The sequence below is a fragment of the Sceloporus undulatus genome, chromosome 5 (genome assembly GCF_019175285.1).
Source record: "Sceloporus undulatus isolate JIND9_A2432 ecotype Alabama chromosome 5, SceUnd_v1.1, whole genome shotgun sequence".
NCBI classification, from domain to species: Eukaryota; Metazoa; Chordata; class Lepidosauria; order Squamata; family Phrynosomatidae; genus Sceloporus; species Sceloporus undulatus.
This window is the reverse complement of record NC_056526.1, coordinates 17,345,705-17,359,135: the sequence shown is the minus strand read 5'-3', so window position 1 is coordinate 17,359,135 and position 13,431 is coordinate 17,345,705. Positions and strand designations below refer to the sequence as shown.

At 43.8% G+C, this 13,431-nt stretch overlaps 2 protein-coding genes across 3 annotated transcripts in view; both read right to left on the bottom strand.

Annotated features, from left to right (window-relative positions):
* The window catches only part of LOC121930489 (aldo-keto reductase family 1 member B7-like), a 16,604-nt gene extending 13,497 nt beyond the window's left edge, over positions 1 to 3,107 (bottom strand). Inside the window, exon 1 of the mRNA XM_042466881.1 lies at positions 2,981 to 3,107. Coding sequence (XP_042322815.1) covers positions 2,981 to 3,046 — 66 coding nt within the window. The 5' untranslated portion in view covers positions 3,047 to 3,107. The remainder of the gene's footprint in view (positions 1 to 2,980) is intronic.
* A 2,523-nt stretch (positions 3,108 to 5,630) lies between these two features.
* Positions 5,631 to 13,431, bottom strand: part of LOC121931625 (perilipin-3-like) — a 20,791-nt gene continuing 12,990 nt past the window's right edge. For both annotated transcript variants that reach the window (XM_042469591.1, XM_042469592.1), the window contains 4 exons: positions 11,871 to 11,953; positions 10,725 to 10,989; positions 8,770 to 8,966; positions 5,631 to 6,170 (listed from right to left, as the gene is read on the bottom strand). In XM_042469591.1, coding sequence (XP_042325525.1) covers positions 5,745 to 6,170; positions 8,770 to 8,966; positions 10,725 to 10,989; positions 11,871 to 11,953 — 971 coding nt within the window. In that variant the 3' untranslated portion in view covers positions 5,631 to 5,744. The remainder of the gene's footprint in view (positions 6,171 to 8,769; positions 8,967 to 10,724; positions 10,990 to 11,870; positions 11,954 to 13,431) is intronic.

Sequence of the window (13,431 nt, the reverse complement as noted above, 5' to 3'; positions counted from 1 at the left end):
TGCCTCATATCCTGTATTGGAGAGCAGGTGCCAGCTGCATTCAAATAGGACTGCTCCTAAGCATTTAGTATAGAGGCAGCAATCAGGTCTTACACACTAAATGCCAGAGCTCCATTTGTTGGGAACACAGCTGGCATGGCGCCACATCTTCCTTCTCTTTGGACAAACAGCTTGACATCCAGCAGCAAAGGTTTTCATCTTATCATGGCTGCCTGCCATTGTGAAATCTGCATGGATTTGGGGGTTCTCACAAGATTGGAAACCTCACAGGGACCCTGCGATATGACAAAAGACCCTCCTCTCATGAGACCTGAAGCAACCTTATCTAGGCCTCCCTCATGTGTCCTGTACAGATAACCAGAGGCCTGGGATCTGAAATTGAAGGAGAGGTCTTCGATGATACACCTCATTAATTGCAAACTCCAGGATTCCATAGGATGGCATGGTAACCATGGCTGTGTTTATGTACAGCACTGTGCAAATCTACCGCGCTATATAAAGAATAAGAATAAGAATAATAAAACTCTGGAAAATGTGTGTCAACTTAAAAATTCAAGAGGGAGGGTATATAAAGAGTATATATGAAGGTATATAATGGGCCTTGAGTCCCCATATTGGGAGAAAGGCAGGATATAACTATATAACATGATGATGATGATGCTGACACAGTCGGCCCTTCTTATCTACAGATTCTTTATCCAAGGATTCAAGTATTCACGGTTCAAAAATATTCTTTTAATATATAAATTCAAAAAGGTAAACTTTGATTTTGCCATTTAATATAAAGGACAGCGTTTTACTATCCATTGCTTTTAATGGGACTTGGGCATCTATGGATTTTGGTATCCATGGTGGGGTCCTGAACCAAACCCCAGTGGATACCAAGGGCCAACAACAACAAGAACAAGGAAGGGCCCACGACTGATCCTTGTCGCACCACAACAGGTACATGGAAAGCTTTTAACACACATGCCTGAAATGAATCAGAGCAGAAATAATCAGACAAAAAAGATTTAAACAGGACATCCATCAAAAGGACACACAATGCAGAGATCAATTTGAATCAACCAAAGTCCGACTTCACCTACCCACCCACGCAACCGCTCACAGATGTAGGTGGGTGGGAAGGAAGGGAAATAAATTTGATCAACTTTCTCCACACAGAGAAGGCTCAGCGTGGCCAGATGTCCTCCTTTTCTCGGCCATGTCCTCCATTTCGGCCTTCTGTCTGGGAGGAATTCCAAAATGTCCTCCATTGAGAGTAGGACTAAAAAGAAGCAGGAATTTACATTCCTATAAGTGTTTTTACATTTTATTTTGGAATTTCCAAAACGTCCTCCATTTTGAGCCGGACTAAAAAGATGCATGAATTTACATTCCTATGAGTGTCTTTTACCTCTTATTTTGGAATTTCCTGCATTTCTCCCCCTTGAATGTCCAGATCCTGCAGCCCCTTGTCCTCCTTGGCATAAGGAGGACATAAGCTCAGCAGCCTTCCCCTGAGGCTGAGAGAGTGTGACTTGCCCAAGTTATCCCAGGGGGTTTCATGGCTGAGTGGGGACTTGAACCCTGGTTTCCAGAAAGTCAACCAAAGTCCGACTATCTCTATACAAACATTGGCCTCATTCCCACTTACAAAAAAGCGTTTTGCAATCAGAATCAACAGTGGAGCATGGTTCCCACTACATTTGCCCCGGTCGCATTTTCCCCCTGTAAAATGACCCACTTGTGGTTCCCATTCACAAATGAATTGGTTCAAAATGGACCCGCTGTAACTGGCTGAAAGGGCAAATTTAAATCGATTCTGATCCGCATCTGGTTCACACTTGCGCAGAATCGATTTATCCAAAAGGATGTGGAAGACATCAGCGTCAAAAAGACGCTGAATAAATGGGTCTGGTGCATGGCTTCAGTGATTCGATTTAAGTGGGAACCAGAATCATTTGAACTGGTGCAAACCGAATTGCGATCCGGTTTAAAAGGTAGTGGGAATGATGCCACAGAGAGAGAGAGAGAGAGAGAGTCCCCCAACTAAAGAGAGATGGAGTGGGAAGGAAAGGGAAAGAAAAGCCCAGCAGCAACAGCATTATATAAGTGGGTCAGTGAACGTGCGGACGAGCACAGAGCCTCAAAGTGCGCCAGCCAGCAAGTGGGTCACTCTCTGCTGATGCTGCCCTGGATGCCCTAACCCTATAAAGGAGGGCAAAGCGCAGCAAAATGTAGGACCCATCCCAGAGAAAAATGAAGGTCACAATTAAAAAACCAAAACAAAACATTCCTATAAAAATCAAATCCATCCTTCTTCCTCCTGCTCAAGATGAAGGTCCTGTGGCTCAGTGCTAGGGAATCCTGGGAACTGTAGTTTATTGTGGCACCAGCGCTCGCTGACAGAGAAGGCCAAATGATTCACAAAATTAGTTCCCAGAATTCCCTAGCATTCAGCCAAGGCAGTTAAAGCGTTCTCAAAATGGACTATTTCTGCAGTGTAGTGTGTTTTGCACCTAAAGCTGCATCCACATTCTGAAACGACCCGGTTTGACCCCACTTTTCGACTGCCCTGGCTCAATGCTATGGAATTCTGGGAAGTGTCGTTGATTGTGGCGCCAGAGCTCCGCTTCCCAGAATCCCACAGTTCTCAGGACTCCATAGCACCTTCATAGCAGTTAAAGGCGTAACAACCTGGAATATTTCTGCAGTGTGGATGCAGAAGTAGGTCCAAAGCACACTGCAGAAATGATCCAGCTTGAGACCGATTTAACTGCCCTGGCTCAATGCTAAGGAGTCCTGGGAACTGAGATATTTCGCCTTATCCTTTAGAGAGCTCTGATGCCACAACAAACTAGTTCCCAGGATTCCCTAGTATTGAGCCAGGGCAGTTAAAGAGGTCTAAAGCCGGATTATTTCTGCAGTGCGGAAGCAGCTAAAGAGGAGCAGGGGGAAGAAAGACCCAGGCACACCGCTCTCCCGCCGCGCCAAGTACCTGCCAAGTCCCCAGCCCCAAGAGGGGCATCCTGGCCTTAGTGCTGAGCTCCACGAAGGCGGCCATTTCCTCCCTCCTCCTCCTCCTCCTGAGGGAAACCCAAGCGCCCTCTTTGGAGTCTTTCCCCCGCAATGGCTCCGCCTCAGGCCTCGGCCCAGCCTCCTCCTCCATTCCCCATGATCTCCCCCGCTTCCCTCAAGCCTCCAAGGGCCCAAAACACACACTGCAGAAGTAATCCAGTTTGAGACCGCTTTAGCTGCCCTGGCTCACTGCTAGGGAACCCTGGGAACTGTAGTTGTGTGAGATATTTAGCCTTTTCTGGTCAGAGCGCTCTGGAGCCACAGTAAACTACAGTTCCCAGAATTCCCTAGCACTGGGCTAGGGCAATTAAATGGGTCTCAAACTGGATTATTTCTGCAGTGTGTTTTCGACCTAAAATGGCATATAGTCTCTTTTCTTTAGACAATGGAAAGAATTGTGCAGTAGCAGTGCAGTATACAAACATGCCTGATTCATCTATATCCCATGTAAAATGATATAAATGTACTGCATTTGCCATTTTGAATTCACTGTCACTGAGGTCCGAAACACACTGCAGAAATAATCCAGTTTGAGACCGCTTTAACTGCCCTGGCTCACTGCTAGAGAACCCTGGCAACTGTGGTTGTGTGAGACTTTCAGCCTTCTCTGGTCAGAGAGCTCTGGAGCCACAGCAAACTACAGCTCCCAGAATTCCCTAGCACTGAACCAGGGCAGTTAAAGTGGTCTCAAAATGGATTATTTCTGCAGTGTGTTTTGGGGAAATGGGTTCAAGCTCCCTTCCAACAACCACCTTAGACATTTTGGTGCCTCAGAGACTCAGGTTGTGTCTGCACTGCAGAAATAACACAGTTTGACATAGCTATAAACCCCATGGTTTATAGTATTATGGGATTTGTAGTTTTGAGAGATACTTAGAGGAGCAGTGTGGTGTAGTGGTTTGAGCGCTAGACCGGGACTCTGGGGGACTAGGGTTCGAATCCCGTCTCGGCCATGGAAACCTGTGGGGGATCTCGGGCAAGTCACACTCTCTCAGCCTCAGGGGAAAGCAATACCAAAACGTCCTCTGAACCAATCTTGCTAAGAAAACCCCATGATAGTCCTTAGGGTCACCAGAAGCCCCAGTTTCTCTCTGTCTCACTTTGCCCTCAGCTGATTTTCACTGCTGCAAACTGAATTCAAAGTGCAAAATTTGCATTCAAGGTAGCAGGGGGGAGGTGGAGGTGGCAGAGCCTCCTTGCCCTTTCCTGTAGACTGAGGCAAAAGCAAACCGCTGTAGCTTTTCCTAGCTTGTGTGCTCTTCTTCACAATTGTCTGCTCTCTTGACCACGTTCTTGAGGTTGCTGCTGGCCACATGTGTCCTGGTTTTCATCTATGGAAGCTTGGAGGGTGTGGCATAAAAGGAAGGGAATCATGGCACCTTTCTCAGAAGCAGCATCTCCACTGCAGAAATAATGCAGTTTGATAACACTTTAACTGCCATGGCTCCCTCCTACCGAATCCTGGGACTTGTACTATGGTTGGGCAACCACAGGGCCCTGTAAATGTACTAACTGACCTTGGGCAAGTCACATGCTTTCAGTCTCGGGTGATGGCAAACCTCCTCTGAAGAAACTTGCCAAGAAAACCCCATGATAGTTGTTTGTGGGTTTTTTGGGAAACAAGGCTGTGCTCTAGAAGAGTTCATTCCTGACGTTTCTCCAGCAGCTGTGACTGGCATCTTGAGACAATGCTGGCATGGAAGAGAGTAGGGTGTGTGTGTGCGTATAATGGAGACAAAGTGATTTATATATTTTAATGTGTGTGTGTGTGTGTATATATATATCTGTATATTGTTCTATTGTTGAATGGCAAGGCCTCAGAATGTCTGCTGGGATGATTAGTTAATGGGTCATTTAATTAAATAGACACCCTGAGGCCTTGCCATTCAACATCAGAACAATACACAGGTTAACATGCAAATCATCTCCTCTCAACCAACAGTGCGTGTATATATATACTATGTGTGTGTGTGTGTGTGTCACAGTCACAGCTGTTGGCGAAATGTCAGGAATAAACTCTTCTAGAACATGGCCACATAGCTTTTGCGACCTGGCAGTCGTGCTTTGATCGTGCTATTGAGACACCATTCACAGGGTTGCCCCATGAATAGTTTGTTGCTGGAGCATTGCTGGTTCTTGTATGAGTTGTATATGCCCCCTTACCTGCCCTCTGTCCCCTAATCTAGCCTGATACCCTCAGATATAGTCCTCTTCCATGATCATTATTAAAGGGAAATGCAACTATAGGTCTGGCCAGTTTCTATATATAAAAAGAGGTGGTGCTGGAGTTCCAGGTTTCTCTCAGTTATGAGGGATGTCTCTTGTTTGAGGACCAGAAGACATGTCCCTGATAGGGTTGTCAGGTGTGCCCTTTTATAAGAGATCTACCCTACCCCATTCTGGTGCTGCAACAAACTACCATTCCCAGAATTTCATAGCATTGACCCATGGTAGTTAAAGTGGTGTCAAACCAGAATATTTCTACAGTATGTGGATGCAGCTTTGGTTTCCCTTGTTTTTCAGAGCTGGGTGAAAGACAATGAGAGAAAGACACAAAGAGAAAGTTGTTTCATTAATGTACTGCAAGATTGCTATTGCCCAAAGATGTAACCTAACAACCAAGTTCTTTGAAATGCCACGTAGCTACACCTCATACATTTTAATCTTCAACAGAAGAAAATGTCTCAGGTGGCCATTGCCATGCAACTGCTTTCACTTTCCTGCAGCATGAAGATACTGTCTCTTGATGCCTGTATCTTCTTCATGGTCTTTAGAGCCTTGATGGTACTCTCTGCGGAGGACCTACATTTGCAGTGGTGTGCTAAGAAACAAAATGGAAGAGTTTGTGTAATGTAGTTCAGGAGTGCATTCAAGTTTTCCTCCTCCAGCATTTTTTCCCAAACTCGGTTAAAAATTCTTTGGCAGAGATCCTGGAGGCAACTGAGTGTGGCAAGTGCCAACTGGAGTTCTTCGAGGATGTAAGTGGCTTGAGGAACATTCTCAATAAACACGGCCAACAATTCATCGATGGTAAACAGGATGATCAAGTAGATGGTCCTCAGAGGGAGTGTTATCGTGTAGTACAAGGCTATCAGCCAAGCCTTCCATTCCTGAAATGCAAATGTACATTGAAAGAATATAACTGGGAATACAGAAGGGTTTCTTAGATCATTATTCTGTCTAGCTTAGAATTGATGACTTTGACTGGCAGCTGCTGTCCAAGCTTTCAGATACAAGTCTTTCCCAGCCCTACCTAGAGATGTCCAGGATTGAACTTGAGACTTTTGCATGCAAAGTACATGTTCTGCCATTGAGCTATGATCCTTCCCCCATTCAAAGACAAGTGTGGACATTGGATATATGGGGCATACAAGAGCTGTTGCCACACTGCAGAATTAATGCAGTATATCACTTTAATTGTCATGGCTCCATCCCACAGAATTCTGGAATTTGTAGTTTGTTGGGACACCAATAGCAAGTACATTCCTATACTGCTTATTAGTGAACTAGCATTCTCTAAGCAGTTTACACTGTGTAAGCCAATTGCCCCAACCAGAGCTCTTTGACAAAGAAGGCAAAATATTATCTCAAAAAACTACAAACTCCAGGATTCCATAGTGTCGAGCCATGGCAGTTAAAGCGTGTCAAACTGCATTAATTCTGCCTTGTGGCAGCAGCCTAGGGTGGGGTTGTCAACTTTTTATTCTGCCTCTGCTCCTATACCTTTAACAATAGTTTAGGGTGCTAACACCATGCCATGAAAATTATTGCTCTTGTCAAAAGACAAAGGAGCTGGCCAGGATAAGGCCTTCCTACCCCTATTCTTGTTCAGTTAACAAGGCCCACCAACACCATTCTGACTGCTATTTACATTTTATTTTCTTTAGATAAAAATGCAATTGCTAATTGCACAAAAATGTTACTAAGCACTGCTTGTGCCTTGTCTTGTAGTTCCTGAACCCTTTGCATCACAGACCTTTACCTGTCTCAGCAACCCAAACTAAGGTTTAATGCATGCATAACAATCTTCCCCATACTCCTGATAACCAACTTGGCTTATAGCACCACCTTCCTCATTGCAAATGGGTCAGCAAATTCTCCACCACAACAGAAACTGGAATTCTGAGTTCATCACTCATCCTGCTTTAAGAAACCTGAGGGAGCATGCAAAGAAATCTGCTTGTGCCTGCATCAGATAAGTGAAGTGGATCTAAATTTTTTTGTGACCAAGGAGACACCACAGAGTGGAAAACCAACTCTACGTCAGCTTTTATTCTTGCTCTTGAAAACACATTCTCTTAATGGCTTGCAGGAGCAATCCGTTTTACAATTGGGTTAAACCCTCACAAACCAGCTCATATCCAAGGATATCCAAGACTCAAAATTCTTCATTATGATTGCCTGCTCCTCTGTCTTCAGTTTTTAAAAATCCTGCCTTTGTGTTTTTCTCCCTTCACTTACTTTGCATGCAGATGATCCTGGGTGCAGTCACCTAAACAAATTATCTCCAGTAACAGCTGGGAATGGCCACGAGAGTTTAAAGAATTATCATCTTTCACAGTAGAGGATACTGAGCTCAATGACTTTGCAGTCTGACTCACAGTCACAGGCAGCTTCATTGTGTTCACAGAAGAACAAAAACAACTGCACCCCTAAACTCACGTTCAAAAGATGACTGCTCCTTCCTCTATCCAAGGCAGACTATCAACACTTTTTCCTAAAAAGGCCTGGACTATCTCAGTACAAAGACCACATGGTCACTCTAATCTTTAAGGGTTAAACTAAATATCAAGGAATGTGTATTCTCTACAATTAACTCCATTTTCCCTCCCCACAATGGAATTTCCTAAAAGACATGTGCCTCAGCAGTCAGACTTGGAATTTAAGACTGTTTACATCTAGGCTTGCCATATCCTGCCTGGGGGCGGGACTTTCCCAGTTTGGGGCGGGTCCGCACGGTCCCGCCCCGGTTTGCCCCCGTCCCCGGGCAGGATGTGGCAAGCTGAGGGAGGCTTTCAGTCGCCGCTTGGGCCTCTGCTCCCCGCCGCGATCGCGGCGAGGCCGGAGGCCCAGGCGGCAACTGAAGGTCTCCTTAAGGCGGAGGCTTTCCCGCGCCGCTTGGGCCTCTGCGGCCCAGGCGGCGACTGAAGGCCTCCTTAAGGCGGAGGCTTTCAGTCGCCGCTTGGGCCTCCGCTCCCCGCTGCGATCGCGGCAAGGCCGGGGGCCCAGGCGGGGAGGGAATCCTTCACTCAGGGAGGCTTTCCCTCCCCGCCTGGGCCCTGGGCCTCGCTGCGATCGCGGTGGGGGCAGAGCCCAAGCGGCGAGGGAAAAATGTAGGGCAAAAATTTCAAATGTATCCTACATTTGAAATTTTTGTCCTACATTTTTCCCGGTTTCAAGGTCCAGAAGTATGGCAACCCTATACATGACTGATTATATATATATTAAAAAAGCACACTGAAAACAAGATACATAGGTGAGGAAAATTATGTGATTGGCAAAGATGTATTTCACCACTTCTATGAGAATCTCTGTTAAAATAAATGCTATATTAATTGTCTAAAATAGATAGATGCTGCATGATAACGAGCAATCCTATGCCTCAATGGACGTAATACAAGAATGATTTCAACCATTTCCTTTTAAAAACCAGTGTGATTGATATTTCCATCTAGCTCAAAACAAAGAAGAAAAGTAGTGTGGTCTTACCAGATAGTGGTTTTCAAGGAGTCTTTGGAAGTTCTGGCTTGCACGCCTCATACGGTGCCTAGATTGCCTGGAAGCATAGCGATGGAATTTGTTCAACAGGGAGATCAAGCAGGACAAGTAACCATCACATGTTATCTGTCTCTGCACTTGCTGCATGGAATCCCTTACTTTTGTTTGGCAACAGGTTGTAACTTCAACTGAAAGTAAAAGAAAACCATAGTATGATTGTAAAATTGTAAGAATACAGCAAAAGCTGAGGGCCACCGTGACCTGACTCTTCTTGTATGAAGGTAATGTTGAACTTTGGATGTCTTTAGGTTTTGGTTTATGAGGTTTCTTAGACAGATTTCAATAAATAGAGGACAGCTAAAACATATCAGTGTTAAAAAACTTAAATTATACAAGTAGTCAAGCTATATTATAAAACTAAGTATCACCCAAAGTATAATAAACAATGAGTACTCAAAATTTGGCATCATACTACCTAGATATAAAATCTGGCTAATCTGATACCATTAAATGCCTGGGAGGAATATCTTAACCTACTGCTGATAGGTGGACATCCAGCCCCTGTTTAAAAACACATAACACATGTGGAATCGTGTGGTGCTTATCATATGATGCTATTATACCATTATAGTGGTGGGTTAATTCTGTATTTGCTTCAGCCTTATTGCATGATGCCTGTGGCTCTCTTGTTATTGTGCTGTAGAATTGTTGGGAATTTAATTTTTTTTATGTGTGTGCTGGAAAGTATGTGTCAATGACCCCCAATCTTGCTGTGGTTCAGTAACCAGTGTATATGTCTCATTCCTCTTTATTGCAAAAATGAATGAAGTGTGGATGTGGTGTGGCTGTGCTTCCTTGGAGATTCCCAAGGAAATCTCTGGTGAGGAAGCCTCAGACTACTTCCAGTGCTTGAGCAGGGAAGACAAGACTTCTCAACAGAACAGATGTGCTTCCTGGTTTGTTTTTGTGCTCTAAACTCTTCTAAAAATTTTAGATTTTTAAATAATTTAAAAAAAAATCCTAAATGTTTTAGTGTAGTCATGGTGTAATCCTGACCTGTTAACCTTTGGAAGCCACTATTCAGATGCCTGCTTTACTACAAAAGGGTGTTTCCCAAAGATCTCTCCTCCACTTTTCCTATGGTACTATAGCATTACTGCCACAGCATACTTTAATTGTTTTAATACATATTAATATTTTTAAAGGCTGTAGTCTAATAGTGGTGTGGCATCATGCAGCAATTGCATTGTTATGGTTTATTTAAAAAAAAACAAAACTAAAGGGAAACCAATCCAGATGCAGGAAGCAGGGCAAACAGGGAAGTGCAAATGACATTGTAAGTACTGAGGAAAAAATAGTGCAGAAAGGAAAACAGTGCAAGTTACACTATTAAAGTGCTAATACAGTGAGGGCGCAATACACAGGATCAGCATTCAGCTATCTTTGAGACTTAGCACATTACAAAAGTGAGACGAGGCAGTGAGACAGAAGCAGCTTTCTGTTTACATCTCAGCATGCCCCTGAAACGCATACTTTCTGTTTCTGATAGAGATGATTGTAAACTTGTGCTTTTTGTTGTGCTGGAAAAATCTGTTTGGCAAAAGCCACACTTTTATGACCATCTCGCTCTGAGGGAGAATGATGTCACATGGGGGCATAAGCAGAAAGCCACTTTTATCTCGCTGCCTCTTCTCTTTCTTTTGTAATGCAATGAGACTCTTTGTGAGTATGGGTGAAAATAGCTTGAAACAGGAGAGCCTGAAACAACTTACTATTACAGTAGCATTATAGTCTGTTCTGCTCCCAAATAGCTTGTATTTTCAAGTTCCTGCTCCTGCTTAGTCAAAATCGTTTTTCATTGGTTTTCTATTTGCCCATGCCATTAAAATCCCAAACCATTCTAAACAATAATAAGTGTAGACATAAGCCCAGTAAGGAGTTCTTACTCGTATCTTCATCAGCAACAAGGAGATAATGATCCACAAAGGCATGGGACCTGCCCAGCATCGCTTCCACACTGTTCTTGGCCATCTGTCCCATTCTTGTTCCCATCACCATACTCATACTCCCAGTCACCATGGATGTTGTTGTCTTCACACTACCCTGCACGGCATCTTTGGTCATACAGACCACCCCCGACAGTCTACGAGTCACAGCACTCTTTGCACCTGCAACTTTAGAAGACATCATCTCTTTTGTTTCGGAGACAACCTACAACAGGTAAAGGGAAGATTGGTTTGTACTGGATTGAAAGAGAAGTCTTCATCCTTTGATTACACTATCCCATGGGATTAACTTTTGTTATTCTTTTTGTTGTGTGCCTTTAAAGCATTTTCTACTTAAGATGACCTAAACATGAACCCATCATAGGGTTTCCTTGGCAATATTTCTTTAGTAGGGTTTTGCCTTTGCTTTCCCCTGAGGCTGAGAGACTGCGACTTGCCATAGGTGGGTTTCCATGGCTGAGCAAGGATTAAAAGCCTATTCTTCAGAGTTGTAGTCCAGCACTCAAGCCACTATACCACACTGGATGTCATGATGTCAGTAATAAAACATTTCTGCTGCCCCTACCCACTTGATTAGGCTGCAGTCCTATAATACCTTCCTAGCCCTAAGTCCCACTGAATCAGCAAAAATAACTTCTGAGTAAACATGTATAGGCTTGTACTGTAAGTATCTTCTGCATCTTCCCTTCTGCCCCTGCCCCTGCCAGCTTCAACACAAACCAAAGCAGATCTGAAACCAGAGTTCTTTTTGAAAACCAAACAAGCCAGTATGAATGTGCCCATTGTACAAAATGACTGACCATGTGTCAGAGCTCCTTAAGCATTTATCTGCCTCCATAGCCCTATTGGCTTTTAACCATGTTGTCTTTGGGAACTTAACATGCCTTCCCAGAGAACTGGTAACTCCTTCTTATAAAGACCTTTCTCTTAAAGACCTGTTTCAGAAACAATTGGTTGACTCATGTCTTTTTAGATTGTAAGCCCGAGGGCAGGGAACCGTCTAACTAAAAAGATTGTATGTACAGCGCTGTGTAAATTTACAGCGCTTCATAAATAAAGGTTAATAATAATAATAACAATAGCTACCTGATCAGCCGTCTGTTGAAGAATAGGCAACTTCTGTTCTACTGTATCTAGTCCCCGACAAGCATACTTGTTTGCTGTTGCAACTAATCAGAGAAAACAAAAGTTTTTGTTTAGAGTCACTTTCTGAGTTTTTTTACTTATGATTTATAGCTTGTGGCACCAAAAACATTGTATTAGGCGGTTCTACAAGAAAGATTGCAGAGGTTACAAAATACCAAGGCAGGATACAGGCATGCCTCAGTTAAAGGGCTGGAGCCAGGACGCGGGATGGAGGCAGGGATTATTGCATACCAAACTACTGGCCGCCATCAGCCCTGGTCCCAGCTACGGTCCACCAGCAATTTTTAGAAGTCGGAAAGCTTTCCAAAGTCTAAAAAGTGCTGATGGAGTGCAGCTTGGACCCGACTGTGATCCGGGCTGATGGCAGCCTGCAGTTTGGTGGCAGTAATCCCTGCCTCCATCCCACATCTGGGCTCCAGCCTGGGAGGCTTTGGATGAAGGGGACTGTTGTTGTTGTTGGGACCATGGCAGAGAGGAGAAATGTGAAATGCCTTAAACCTTGTGTGCCATTGTCCCAATCTTATTCAGGACTTCCTTTGACTGCTATTTAAACAAGAAAAAATGTGCAAGTCTAATACTTTTTCATATTTAAAATCATGCATATATTTTTATCTCTAACATGACTTGTTTCCAGTGTTAATGCAGGAGAGCAATTATGGGAAGGTGAAGGGTAAATTTGTTATTGGATACAGAAGACATGTGGTGGAGAGGAACAGTTTTGTCAAATGACGATGTACATCTGTAGGATGGTCACTTGTGCATTGCTAATAAAGAGGAAATGCATCATAGAGAGAATGAAATATAACCAATATTTGTATTATATCAACATATGAAAATAAATATGTGTAGATGCAAACTGAGAAAGAACTAAATATAATACACTTTGCTCCAATAGAGAAGACTGTGATAAAGGAACCTGTGCTGCCGAGTTGCTATTCTTCTCCTCCTTCTCAAGGTTCTTTTTTGTTATTGTTAAATGAACAGCCATTCAAAGGGAGTATACCTTCGTATAGAGCATTGTCCTCTCTCTACGGTAGGACACATGACTGTCCTGTGCATCTGTTGTGCAAATCCTAAGCAGTGTTCCTCCATGTGAAGAACATACATATTTTGAAGCACACAAGAGTATATTTATCTATACAGACTAGACAGTATACGGACGTTTGCTCTGATAAGAGGGCGCTTACATCTGGTGTCCCTCAAGGAGCTATTCTGTCCCCCATGCTATTTAACATTTACATGAAACCGCTGGGAGAGATCATCCGGAGACACGGGGCACGGTGTTATCAGTACGCTGATGACACCCAAATATGCTTCTCTGTGTCCCCGACTGATGCAGTAACTAGGGAATCTCTCCTCTAAATGCCTGCTTGGAGTTGGTAATGGGCTGGATGAGGAAAAACAAACTCAGCTTGAATCCAGAGAAAACGGAAGTACTAGTGATAGGCTCGCCTGGTCTGGGTGGTGAAATTTGTCCACCTGTCCTGAATGGGGTCACGCT